Source organism: Siniperca chuatsi, linkage group LG10, assembly GCF_020085105.1.
Source record: "Siniperca chuatsi isolate FFG_IHB_CAS linkage group LG10, ASM2008510v1, whole genome shotgun sequence".
In the NCBI taxonomy this organism is placed as follows: Eukaryota; Metazoa; Chordata; class Actinopteri; order Centrarchiformes; family Sinipercidae; genus Siniperca; species Siniperca chuatsi.
The window spans coordinates 19965605-19979956 of record NC_058051.1 but is presented as its reverse complement, the minus strand read 5'-3'; the positions used below and the strand labels follow the sequence as shown (position 1 = coordinate 19979956).

Sequence of the window (14352 nt, the reverse complement as noted above, 5' to 3'; positions counted from 1 at the left end):
ATAGGCACCACATATAAATAATATTTTTCTATCTTCACCTTTTACGCAAAATATTTAACAGTGCACGGTGCAGCAGGACATGCTTTAGCCCAGACCATCTGGGGCCACAGGCTTTGGAAGAATAACCGTTTACACAGTCACAGTAATCTTTTAAAGATTTGGCAATGATACAGTTCTATGTGGATGTTGCATACAATGTTTCGTCCCAAAAGGAAAAGAATGGCATAGTGATATAGGCCTGTCTGCACCAGGAATGTAGTGAAGGGTTAATACATTTACTACAGGCTAATCAGAAAACCAGCGTTTCATTTGCAAAGTAGAATTCATCCACCTTTTGGCTGCTATTCCATCTTGGCATAATTTAAGGCCTACAGGCTGTGCGTTGGGTTTTGGACGTAAGTAAAACTATATTTGGTGCTTTTTGGAAATTACTTTTGCCTCACAATGATCACAAATTGCAGTTCATAGTTGAGTCCATCCACCTTTTTATTTACCACAAGCCTGCAGTAATTAGCAGCACTGGTTTGTAGCAGTAATTAGCCGCTGGACATGCACCTGCCTATAGGTAAAACCTTCAAGGTGTTGGTATTCAGGTCCACACAAGCGACAGAGGAACTGCCATGATATTTTGGCCTCTTCTGCATGCTATATTGCATGTGTTATTAAATGGCAATCATCGGCTACAACTATTATCTGTAAGCATAAACAGTCTGCCCCGATGCATGCATGCATGACGCGCTGCAGAATGTCAGGTCGGTGGTTTCAAGGACATTTGGGGCTGATGAGGATTTGGTTTTAATGGGGGGGGGGGCTTGGGCCCCGGGACATGACGTCATTGTGCGCCCATGTAATCCTCTTGCGCTCAAACCCAATCAGCAGAGACTCGCAATTGTCTAGGATGGGAAGAGAGGGGCGCTCTAATCCGGGAGACAGTGGATCACACAGCCCGAAAGAGAGAGAGAGGAGAGCGAGAGAGGGGGGCATGCATCCAGGGCTGGATTGTGCCTGAAATGGGTCAGATTAAAAAGACACGAACCAAAAGGAACCGGCTGACTCTTGGTGGTGAGAGGACCTTTTCTGAAGACGACGAAGCAATTTTTCCCACCTCAAATACGAGAAAATCACCCTCCTGACTGCAAGATTTAGGGATATGCTAGAGTACTGTGTGGCGCATAGAAGAACGACTTGCCTTTTTTCCAGATAAACAGTAGCCTAATGTAAAACTAGCCATCTGTAGTTTGTCAGCTGCATAAGAGGAGGCATCGCGCGTTTTGTCCGAGGGCGTTGATCGTGGACAAGTCGGGGAACTGCATTCAAGCCAAGTTGAATGGAAAATACAGTACTCTTCGCAGTGGGATGTATGACTTCAAACAAATAGCCTTGTGGCTTGCTGCCATCGTTGCTTTTTTCTGTTTTCCACTGTTGTCTTTGTGTTTTGGGTCAGGCTAATGTTGTAAATTGAGTGGTTTTGAGAAAGGACAAATCGAGAGCCTGTGTAGCTTCAGCTGTAATTCTGTGTGAGGTAACCTGCCAAGAGATGCGTAAAGACGCACAACCACAGAATTAGAGGGCAGAAGTGTTTGTAAATGCTATGCTAATAACAAGGTTTTTCGGGCGCAAGTTTTGCTTCACATCCTTTGTTTATGGGCCGTATGCAGATGGGTTTAATACCGAGCTGTGGCGCAGTGATATCAATATTTCTTTGCCTGGAATCCAAAGAGGCGCAGGAGAAGAATGTGGCCGCGCGCAGCACTGCTGGTGTCGGCTATAAATCGGCTTTAGTTTTGAGTGTCTACATGCGTGTGTGTGTGTGTGTGTGTGTGCGGGCGCGCGCGACTGTGTTGCAAGCAAAATCGGCTTTAGATTTGTGTACGTGAGTGTGTGCGTGTGTGTGTGTACGCCCGAGCGCGCGCGCACGTAAACGGGAGCTGTACTTAAATCGCAGTCATGCAGTCTTGCATCCTCCTTGGCGGCAGATGCTGGAGGTTTGAGCGCGTGGGAGTCAGACGGGGTTAGAGGCTGCTGGCTTGGCTTCATTCTGCACCCATCAGTGAGAAGGCGACTTTTTGAAGGGTTGTCACTCTGCGTGTTCACAGCGGACCTTGATTTAATGTCCATACAATTAAGGCACGCGGTGAATGCCAAGAGAGGAATCTACAAAGCAGCATGCTTCACATTTTATCTCTTCGTTGTTTCATCAGGCCGCAGGCTTTAGTTCACTACTTTGACCCGTAATGTTACAGAAACAGGCCCTGGCTAACCCCCATAGCAGCAGGATCAAGCTGACTGTTGTACTGTCAATCAACTACGCGTGAGTGTGTGCCTGCGCACGCATGTGTATGCGTGCCTGTGTGTGTTGCTTTGACTGGGTGGGCGCAATGCGTACTTTAATAGGCTATTATAGCATGAAATGAGGTTAGCGCCAGTTAACTTCTATATCACGTCTTTATTCACAAATGTTGATTTTAATTGTCTGTTTTGTCTGAGTTAAATAAATGTAAAACGCCTCACGCAGAATAGCCTACGACGCAGGTTTACGAAAACACTTGGACTTTTTGCCAAGTGGGGTCAATGGCCTACCTCTGGGTTTTACAAAAAAAACATCTTCGGGAATCATTTAAATTGATGGTATTCTTTACTACATCTTCACTGTTTTTTAGTTTTTTTTAATTTAGGACCTGGCGGAAGGCTTCCTTCATTTTTAAGTATGCTTCGCAATTTTTTTATCTCTACGGAGTAAAAATCAGTTTATTGTCAGGCATAAGGTCAGTACATGTAAAAGTGGGAGAGTTGACCTGAATATAAAACATAAAAATAATCAATATTTAAATTTTAAAAAGACTTAAAACATAGGCCAATGCTTCTGATGTACCCGCAAAGCCTGCCTACAAATGCAACAGCCAAACGGTGTGTGTCTGATAATGGAAACATCCTCCGCTGTTTGTGCTTTAATGCTAAATCCTTAATCCTTATCTTTTCGAGCCGGTGCGGCAGTCTCTGTAGACCATTACAGTCCTATTGTGACAGTGTGAAATATTTCACAAAATGTTCCAGAGGCCAACATTAAGGCTCTGTAGGCTATAGTCTCAGCTTCAGTTGAAATTGGTCTATAATAAATTATTTCAGAAGCAAAAGTAGGCCAGCAGCTCCAGTCCACCACACTTTCACCGTGTGGCTCAAACCTCAGGCCTACAGCAGAGGCTCATGAGCCCATTGTGGATACAAACTGACGATGGCTGCAGTGTTTAGTCGGACGGAGTCAACATATAGAAATGTAAGTGATTCAATGCCACCTACAGGCGTCCTTCTGACAACGCACGGTTGAAGCTGTAGCCCAGTGAAGGCCATGGGACTTACTTAATACACTAGGTTAATTAAAATAAACTAAAAGTTAATAAATGATCCTTAGACCAGCTACATGGGCTTTCATTCTACAGTAGTTTTAAACATGCCAGTGTTTTAGTCATCACTGAAGTAGAATATTGTCCCCCACTTAATACTCTAGCAGGAAAGATATTTTAAATTCATTTTTGAATTTTAAAAAAGACAATTTAGTATGAACCAAATAGGATCAAATTAACCACAAATAGGAGAATTTGGCAAAAGTTGTATTTTCCTTCTTTCACATCCATTCAATATATTGGCAACTTTTGTGTAATTTGAACATTCAGGTCCAAATACGATATGGTGCATTATTGCAAACAACCAATATATAAATATAAATAACCTAAATATATATTTTTCTATTCAATCAAGAATTTGAGCTTTGAGCCAAATTGAAATATTGATATTGTTTGCCTATTTTTTGTCTCAGTTGGATGCATGCTTTGTAATGATGTGACAACAAATAAAGCTTGAGCGGCACTGAGTTTTCTGCTTGTTTTTGTGATTATTTTATGTGGAACTGTAAATAGCAGTCATGCCAACTTTGCATCATGCACGCAACATTTGTTAAACTAGACATCTGATGTGAATTGTTTTTACAAATGGAAAATTAAAAACTTCAAAATAGTGCGAGGAAGATTTGTACCAGATATGACAAACTTAGGGAAGAGGATGAACTCTTTTGGAAGCGTATACATCACTATCAAATAAAATGCTATTACATTTTACAGTCATATATCTTTAACGCAAGAAAATCTCCATCACCATTTCATATAAGATCATTTACAGTGTTTTTACTCCAGATAGTGTGACATCTCCCCAGCAGTTCCTCCAAATCAGGAAATCAGCACCACGGAGAGCTCCTGTCAAGGAAAGAAAAGACAATCTTTTGACAACTGACAAAAACAAATATATTATATGTAAACCTGTGCTGAACACCAAAACTGTTTTCTGTTTAACAAAACATTTTCAGTGCCTGAAACAGAATGTGTACAGGGCATCCCAGGCTAAAGAACTGGATTATCAAAAGTCAGCTTTGGCAAACATGTACATGGATTTAAACCTAAAGCCTCTGAAGTTAAATTAGCCACTGAAATGTCAAATACTATACTTGTATATGACTGATATGCCATTTTCTATCTATTTAATCTTTTATTTTTAAGTACCATAAACGTTTATCCCAGGCAGCAGCACTCCCATTTGTGCATTATATCAAATTCTGTTGTAGACCACTTGAGCCTGTGGAAACAGGGGTCTGCTTTGATAACAGTATTTACAGATACAGTGAAATCAGCTGTAGCAGCATAATGAAAGAAGACAACAGTAAGAAACCATTCCAGGTAAGAAAACCTTTCAGTGACATTTAAGCACTCGGGCGGCCCTACAGAGCTTCCTGTCTTTGTATAAGGTCACTATAGGTGGCTGTTTACTCACTAACAGAGAATTCATGACATCAAGACAAAGTAATTTCTGAATGGACAGTTTATTAAGGCTTGATTCCTTCTATAAAGAAAAACCAAGATAGATATTTTGAACAAATTATGCCCACTACAACTGTAGTCTAGAAGATAATCAATGTTTAATTAATATTTTATGTCATTAATCCTTTTGTAGTGTTGATACATATACTTTCAAGGCTAACCCGACATCCCTCTATTGCAACAAACATCGTCTGACAGTTATCTTTAATGCGCATGTAAGCCCAGTACTATAATCACAACCTTTTCAAGCTTCCTGAGGCAAAGACGGCTGTGGCTGCGACTCAGTCTTCTGTGGCATCCTTTAGCTTCTCACCTCCCCCTGACTCTACGCTGGTTGGAGAGAGCAGCGTTGGTGAAGGCAAACATGTGAAGGGCGTTCACCGTATTGCTTGGATCAACCTAGCTATTGATTAGTGCAGGTAAAAAGGAGAAGGGATGGAGAAGAAAGGATCCTGTTAAGAGGTCAGTTCTCTAGATTACAAGAGAGTACACTGGCCAGATACAAAATACAATGCAGCCTCACACATCTGGAAATACAGTCGTGAAGCATACGGTTCATACTCACACTCGAGTGAGCTCAGCAAAATGCAGTACTTCTGCCATCAACGTTGTAACGGGGTAAAGTTCTGACAGAATCAAAATAGATCATATAACATACACACTGTCTAACATAATCTGAAAAGACCAAACAATTTGACGTGAATGCGTTCAGGTGCAACTGTCAATATTATCTGTTTCACTTTAAATATTTCAAACAGAAAATTGTGAACTGGGATCTGAATATTTGATTAGGTTACCATGAAGCCACATTCCAACTCTTACACATATACACAAACATGTCAAAACGAGAAAAAGATCCCCCTGCATGAAAGAGACAGCCATGTCTGTTAGCAGCGTTCCTCTCTGCATCATGGTAACCTCACAATCCACAAAATACTGACGTGACATTTTCAAACTAATCAAGAGGAGAGAGAACCTGCTGATCTCACTAACAAATAAACTGCATTCTGGCTTTGAATGCTCTGAAATGACACGAGAACAGGGGGACACCGTCCTTCAAAAGAACCATTAACTAAACAACATCACCACTCTCACCTCACAGACAAGCCACAGGATGGATAATGGTTTAACATTTCCAGCAGACCTCCTATATTTCAGCTTGCCATGCATGGGCACACACATCTATTAGTGACTGCTTTTTTTTTTTTTTTAAATATCCAATCTTATTTCCATTAACAGACCTGAAAGTACTTTACTGTATCATAATCAATGGTTTCAGAACAATCTAGTTTTGCAACAACAACCAAAAAACACACAGAAACCACATTTCATTCTTATTTTTTTCTTACTCGATAGTAAATCAGTTACATTAATTTTTAGGTTATACATTTTTAGGCTTTCTCCATGAATATATAGGCTCCTACTTTAAAGCTTAGCATTACGACCAACATGATAGACTTAGCAAAACCAAATTCAAGGAAACAAAAACAAAAAAAAAACAAGAGGATTAAGACAGAATGATGGTGAATGGACAAATATGTGAAGCCTCCCCCCATTTTGTGGAACAATAATGCAAAAGCAACAATTCATTCAATGTAGAACTTACATCATTACATAATTCTGATTATAAAACAATTTAATATGGTGGATGCGACAATTCTCTCAGACTGGGTTGCGTACACAAGCAGAATCTCCTGATGAAACATACAAAAGACCCCTTCAAGACTAACATCAAAAGAAAGCAAAGCAGAGGGGTGTGAAGGATGTCAATAGTGACTTAAATGGTGAGAGTTCTGGCTGTGGAGGACACATCCGTTATTTCTTTCCCAGAGGCCTTTGCAATCCCTTCTCAGAAATGTCTCGAGTCCCGTGTGACTTCACACTATCCCTGATTTCTCCAGCAGTGTCACTGTTTGAGCAGTTCTTTTGAGAAGTCACCAATAATTAGAAAAAAAACATTAAGGCTCCAGAAAACAGGTTTCTGAAATGAAAATTGTCAGTAGTAAGCCAAAAAATAGAGATTTTATCGATCTGAATGAAAAATAGATAAACCATTGAAGTTTTATTATCGCACAGCTCCAAGTCCGACATTGCCTTTGGGATCCTCCAACCCTGTTGGCACAGTTAAACCTCTGAAGCATGGCAATGTTGCCCCCAAATGGACAAACAGGGGCAGGACACATCCGTTCCTGATTGTACTGAAATATAAAGTGGCAGATCTTTTTCTCCATGGTGCAGTCAAACCCTGATTCAATTGGAAAGAGGAGGGGGTGGGGGCAGGAGAGAGAAAACCAGTCTGGTGAGAGAAGAGTACGAGATGGAACGGGAAGAAAAACATTTAAAAAACCTGAACTAAAGAGTGTGGTGGCGGCTAGGTAATACATTAAATCAGCTTGTTATCCCTGCACAAGAAGTGGGTGGTACATGGGGCAAAAAAAAGCACAAGTCTCGACAATGGCAGAGATTCACCAGGATTAAATAGAAAAAAAAATGAAGGGCTTGGTTGCATTTTCATAATCTTCTGTCTCTTAAATCAAAAGTCCTAGTGTAACTGTTGATCAAGCCAAGGATAGATGTCTTCTATTGTTTATTCCTGTTTTGGCGCTCCTGTTTGGAAAAGAACAAAAAATAATAATATTAGACATACAAATATTACATAACAGCACAATAAACCGCAGGACATTCTGATGAACAGAGGTCTACATGTATCTATTAAAGCAGTGATCAAATATTAGCTTATCTAAAATTTCACCTTCACTGTGTGAACAACACAATCAAAAGCAAATCAATAGCTGTCAGAAAAAGCCCTTAATACTCGTGGGATAGTCAATGACACTAACAAGAAAATATGACTCTCAGTTCTTTACCTGATCCAACCGAGAGCGGTTCTGTATCTGAGGAGGTTCAAATGTCTGTCAAAAGGAGCAAATAAGAGGAAACAGAAAAACAAGAATTAGTCTTTCAGACAAACAAAATGTAAAAATAAAGTAGCTAGAAAAAATTAGCAAGAATACACTTGTATTCTAATCAAAAAAGGTCAAAAGGCCAAACATATTTTTGGTGTATTTAAGGTAACACAGTGAGATGACTGTACCCACCTTGCGCACCTCCTCCTCTTCTTCTTGCCTCTTCTCATAATGGGAGAAGTCATCAAAGATGGAGGTGGTGTGTTTGTAGGTGGTGATGATCTTGAGCACCTGCTTGGCCTTCTCCAGAGGAACCTCCTGGGTGTCACGGGAGTTGGTCACTGGCTTGTTGTCGTTGTTCTCCAGGCGGATGTGGCGCAGCTGGCTATTAGGCACATCCTTAACAAACAACCAGTCCACGTCAAACTTGCCCTTCCACTTGTCCTGTGCCCAAACACCAGCACTGGTGCCATAGTCCACTGGTGAACGCATCTCTGCCACGCCGCAGAAATGACCACTGCCATTGACACTGAACAGCAGGTACACAGGGCCTTTACCATTCATGGCCCGGAAGGCTGAGTCCAGCCGCTTGTTGCCGTGCTCCGTGCTGCACCAGATGGAGTACTTGATGGAGCGATGGATATCGTCCTCAGAATAGCTCTTAATAATGAAAACACGACCATTCTTGAGGTTCCATTCAAAGTCCTTGGGGTTGTAGCTATGGGAGGCACGCAGCTTGTCCAGCACGGGGTGGGACTCTGCACCAGGTCCCTGGCTGATAGAGGTTTGGGGGCCACTGTTCCCACTACCAACCATACCCATCATACCACTACCGTCTTGGCCAGGGCCACCCTGCCCGTACCCTTGGTTACGGTTGCGCGGGGCAACCCAGCGGGTCTGGGGTTGTGGGGGCTGGGTGTGGTTTTGGTAGGGCTGAGGTGGTGGCTGATGGTGCTGGTGATGAGGGGGTTGGGGCTGTAAGGCCATAGGCTGCATCTGGGGCTGCACCAAAGACTGGGGAGGGGGGTGCTGCATGTGTCCTTGCTGCATGGGGCCTTGAGGTGGCAATCCATGAGGCAGGCCAAGAGGCTGCTGCTGTTGCTGCAGTGGAGCTGTGGCTACTTTAGTCACTGGGCCTTTGTCCCAGGTCCCAATGTTCATGTTGTGTTTGATGGGTGGTGGAGGAAGAGCTCCCCCTGGATTAGGCATCCCTGGCTTCACCTTAGCTTTCAGCTGCTGCGGCTTGGCGGGCTTGCTGGCAATGGCAGCCCAGGAGGTGGGTTTGGATGGAGGCATTCCAATAGGTGTGGCTCCGTTCCCTGTGGCTGCCACCGCAGGTCCACCAATCACAGATCCCACAGCCTTGACTCCTGACCCCTGGCCAGTAACATCCCCTCCGATCTTCAAGCCAACCATACCCTGCTCCAGGCTGTTCATACCAGGGGCTTTGTTGAGGGTGTCACTGTGAAAACCCGTCTGACCATCAGGCACCAGGGTGCCCCCCAGGGAGCTGGGAGGATAGCTGTAGCTGCCACCGTAGGCTGAACTTTGAGTCTGCTGGCCCTGGGAGCCACTTGTGCCCCAAGCAGAGAAGGCAGGGTTTTCAGGGAAAAAGTTAAACCTGTGGGGGTAGATGCTGCTTCCCAGGCCCCCCGGCTGGCCAAACACTGTGTCTGGCATGAAGTGATGGTCTCCATTACTCAAGGGTCCATAAGGGGTCAGGTATGGAATAGGGGGGTCCCCACCTGTGGACCAGGGAGCCTCACTGAGGGGGTACGGAAATCCAATAGAGGGGGCGTAGTAGCTGGACAGGTAGGGGTCAGTGATGGACTGGTAGCTGTTGTTCTGGATGAATGAAGGTCAGCAGAGCCACAACATTAGCAAATGTCTTACAGTTTGATTTAAATCAGATCTATAAATGAAATAAAACTCTTATAGCCCTATTCTATATACAATAACTATTTTAAATGGTTTTCTAATTTTACTTAACGCAAGTGACTAACTTCATTTGCATCCATTGTAGGGTTGGGCAACAATTTTACATAACTTAATGTCATAAGAATGCAATTCTGCTGAAACGATCATGTCATGTTTCTACAAAAACAAAACTGAAGTATTTGTTTAAAACATAACAGTTTTGTAATGCTTTACAGTGGTACACAGTTCAGTGCTTTAATAGGCGATTGTGTACACATTTGCCATATTATGACATACATTGACATAAAGACCTGGATGACCTGCAACATTCTGATGTTAAACTCAGACAAAACTGAAGTTATTGTACTTGGCCTCAAACACTTCCAAGACACATTATCTAAAAATATAGTTACTCTAGATGGCATTGCCCTGGCCTCCAGCACCACGGTAAGGATTTATCCTTTAACTCCCACATGAAACAAACTTCAAGGACTGCCTTCTTTCACCTATGCAACGTTGCAAAAAATCAGGCACATCCTGTCTCAAAATGATGCTGAAAAACTAGTGCATGCATTTGTTACTTCTAGGTTGGACTATTGCAATTCCTTATTATCCGGCTGCCCAAATAAGTCCATTAAGACTCTCCAGTTGATCCAGAATGCTACGGCACGTGTACTGACAAGAACTAGAAAAAGAAATCATATTTCTCCAGTATTAGCTTCTCTGCACTGGCTCCCTTTAAAATCCAGAACAGAATTTAAAATCCTTCTCCTCACCTACAAAGCCCTTAACGGCCAGGCACCATTGTATCTTAAAGATCTCATAATGCCATATTACCCGACCTGAGCACTGCACTCCCAGGATGCAGGCGTACTTGTGGTTCCTAGAGTCTCCAAAAGTAGATTGGGAGCCAGAGCCTTCAATTATCAAGCTCCTCTCCTGTGGAATCAGGTCCCAATTTTGGCTCGGGAGGCAGACACCATCTCCACATTTAAGAGTAGGCTTAAGTCTTCTTAAGACATCTTTGATAAAGCTTATAGTTAGGGCTGGCTCAGGTGAGACCTGAACCATCCCTTAGTTATGCTGCTGTAGGCCTAGACTGCCAGGAGACTCCCCATTATGCACCTCTTTCCTCCTCTCCATCTGTATGCATTTTTATCCCATTACTGCATGTTACTAATTCGACATCTTCTCTCTCCCGTAGTTCTGTGCCTCCTCTCTCCTTCTGTCACTTTCAGCAGGTATTTCTACCTCTGGAGCTGCAGAGACTGGATCTGTGGTTGTGGGCCTCTTGCTGCCCCCGTGTTTTTGCACGACAACTGCTACTACAGTTGTTGTTTTTGGCTCTGTTACTAAAACGGACATTATTTTCCTCTAGCTGGCATTCCTATTATTATTATTATTATTATTATTAATATACTCTCTCTCTCTCTCTCTCTCTCTCTCTCAAAACCTAACACGGCAGTGGCAGATGGCCGCCCACCATTGAGTCTGGTTCTGTCCAAGTTTTCTGCCTCTTAAAAGGAAGTTTTTTCTTGCCACTGTCGCCAAATGCTTGCTCATGGTGGGATTTGTTGGGTCTCTGTAAATAATATCATAAAGAGTATGGTCTAGACCTGCTCTATAGGAAAAGTGCAATGAGAACTTCTGTTATGAAATGGCGCTATATAAATTGAATTTAATTGATAGATGAAATCTTTTTTTTATTAAATCAATATCCCCAAAAATGTGATATTAATTTTAACCACATGATCTAGTCCTGATCATCTATGCTATATTAATAAATATTCTTATTATTTGCAATGTTCTTAAGAGATATTGAGCTTTACCTGAGTTGATTGACCAGTGAGGTATGGCTCAAAGTCATTGTCATGGACAGTCTCCTTCTGATGCAGTGAACCATTTTGCACTGCAACAAAACAAAATAACATTAAATGTACAATTAAGTATACATGTATGGATGACAGAGTTCTGTTTTTCTGAAGACATACATAGCAATAGTTGTTTTAGCTATCAAGTTGTGATGAGTTTGAAATGGTGTGACCTAAAATTAAATTATTATATTGCAAAAAAAATGCATATTTCATTTGATCAGCTTCAACTCAGCACACAATAGATTTAAGGACATCCCCATGATGACACAATGCCATCAAAATATTCTATCCACAATAGTTCATGCAGAAAGTCATTTGTTTGCTTTATGTTTGGTTTCACCATTAGTGGTATATTAAGATTTACTGATGTTAGTCTATCAAAGGATATGATCAACACACAAATTTAGTACTCAAATCTGGCTGTCCCTCTTGTATGGGCATGAGTTCTTCCAAAAAGATTTTGGTGAGCCATGTAAGACAGCCCTACGGCCCTTGAGACAAGTCTATCCTGGAGGTGAATCAGCCTGTGGCCGGCTGCCAGCCAGGCCTGCAGGTAAAGAGAGTCAAGACCTGACTGTCACTCCACCTCCTCTAGCAACTGCAGTAAATCAAAGATGACTTCAACATCACAAAAAATACAATTATGAGGCCATAACAACACCGTCAACTGACAACAATGAATTACCATTCTGTCATAAGTCATTCTGTAGAACTGGGGTTAGGGGTGGGGTTGAGGGATGTTGCTATGTATGTTCCAGTCATATTTTTTGCCAAAACATGATTAAAAGGAATCTGCCTTTGTTTCAAATGGTCTGCGCATATTAGAGCACATAACAGTGACAGATTACAACCCAATGAACGGCTGAAGTATGTAATGTAAAGACTAAACAGAGACCCAAACAAATTATCTTGATTCAGTCTTCTGTGATGCCACAACTCACCTTTAGATGCTTGTCCCTTTGATCTCTGCATCCATGTTGGATCATGAAAAGAAGAAAAAAGGAGATCACGTGGTTATTTTCAGTTGATTTGAGGTTTCACAGAGGTTGGGACTGAGTACAGCCTCTAATGTTACCAATTTATTGTTCAGAAGCTGAACATTAAGACGACTTACTGAAGAGAGGCAATGCAAAACATTTCCACAACGTTACTCTACGGTGAAAGCTATACATATTTACAGTTGGCTACAATAGTTAGCCATTCTTTTGTTGTTACACACATTGGTGTGTATCTTAGTTAATCAACCAGCTAACGTTAGCGTTAATTCACGCACAACTTCGCTAGCTAACTTAACCCTCTTAAAATGACTTTATAAACGCCAATAGCATTAATGCAGCTTGTAACTTAGTTTGCCACAATAGGCTGAATGCATCTGGGCCAGCCTAGACACCGTGCGGGTATTTGTGCCACCTTCATTACAAAGTTAAGATTCACAGATTAAGTTGCGTTAGCTTGAACCTGTTTAATTCTTTTAACGTTAGCTTTAGGTTTCACGTATTCAGCGATGGGTGAGGAGTTTTATTCTGCTACGTTGGTGGCACAAACATATGGTCTCAGTTAAAGATGCGTTTGACAACGGTTTGCATGCTAACCTATAGGTGTCATATTTCTTAAACGTCCATTATAAACATTTAGTTGTTTAACGGAATGTAGCTAACTTGGTAGCTACATGCACTGGCCAACGTTAGTGGCTAGCTAACACTTCCGAGGAATAGCCATAGCCCTGTAAATCGTTAACATTAGCAGACAGCTAGCTTGAAACCTATCTACAGAAGAGGTACATCGGCCTTCCTACCTGAGGGTCAATGCTTGTGGCAGACATAATTCATTAAGCAAATCCCTGGATTCTCACAGAGCCTGGGCTTGTGACTGGATTTCAAGCCCCGTGATTTGAAAGCAAGTTCACAGCTCAGTTACAGTTAGCTATGTGGCTAGTTGTGCCGCTTAGCGTGAGGCTAGTAGTTGTAGCGCAGGTTCAGCTATATATTTTCCGCTGTGTGCACGTATCCCAACTTCACAGTTCAAGTCTGTCGCCTCGGGTACTGTGCTCTGGTACAGGTTTTCAAGTTAACGTTATGTGTCGCCGAATCGACCTTTCGGATCTTGAATATTTCTATCCTCAGTCGCCGTTTATTTTGTCTTTATTATTCCAGAGAGAGAGCCCTCCTCAGTTACGTTAAAGCCCTCTACACTTCCCCAATGGCTGCTCCATCCGGGCTTTGAGCCGCCGCTGCAGTTCACGTCGATCCCCGCGGGGTGGCAAAAGTTCTTCTTCTTCTTCGTAAAGTTTTATGGCGGTTGGCAATCAACATTATGGTGCATTACCGTCACCAACTGGAATGGAGTGTGGATCGGGACTCTAACTATACATTCACTAATTATTAAATAAGTGGCAAAAGTTTGGAGCATCCCTTCTACTTAAAGTGAATATGGCTATTGTCTGTGATTTAGCTAGATAATACAAAGATAACGAATGAAGCCAACTCATGAACACTGATACTTAAGTTAAAAAGTTTACTTTTACTGACATTGGTGCTATTTTCTGCAATCTCTGTGGGTGTAAACAACGCCAACGGGGGGGGGAAGTATCAGCAGACTGTGTTTTCTGCAGGGCCCCTAAGATCTGATACAGTTCAGTTCAGGGCAGTGCTCATGTGAGACTTACTGGAATGTAAAAGATGAAACTAGCTACAATAAGGCCACAATAAACTTAAGCACTGCAAAGTTTGATGTCTCAAGGCATCTTAAGGCATTACTTATTACTTATATTATTACATTATATTATTATAC

The 14352-nt window shown here is 42.1% G+C and overlaps 1 protein-coding gene across 1 annotated transcript; it reads right to left on the bottom strand.

Annotated features, from left to right (window-relative positions):
- Positions 1–4848: 4848 nt before the first annotated feature.
- On the bottom strand, positions 4849–13829 carry LOC122883307 (YTH domain-containing family protein 1-like). Its single transcript, XM_044211783.1, has 6 exons — positions 13358–13829; positions 12504–12528; positions 11518–11597; positions 7964–9616; positions 7733–7777; positions 4849–7472 (listed from the first exon to the last, which is right to left on the bottom strand). The coding sequence occupies exons 1-6, from the start codon at positions 13382–13384 to the stop codon at positions 7446–7448; spliced, it is 1857 nt and encodes a 618-aa protein (XP_044067718.1). The 5' UTR covers positions 13385–13829; the 3' UTR covers positions 4849–7445.
- Positions 13830–14352: the final 523 nt, after the last annotated feature.

What these genes read in the sequence shown, in the direction of transcription:
- LOC122883307 (XM_044211783.1), bottom strand. Translation starts at nt 13,384, where the DNA reads ATGTCTGCCACAAGCATTGACCCTCAG. An exon ending in CCACAAGCATTGACCCTCAG is followed by an intron (nt 12,529 to 13,357) that starts GTAGGAAGGCCG and finishes ACATGGATGCAG; the next exon opens with AGATCAAAGGGACAAGCATC. An exon ending in ACCGCTCTCGGTTGGATCAG is followed by an intron (nt 7,473 to 7,732) that starts GTAAAGAACTGA and finishes TTTTCCAAACAG; the next exon opens with GAGCGCCAAAACAGGAATAA.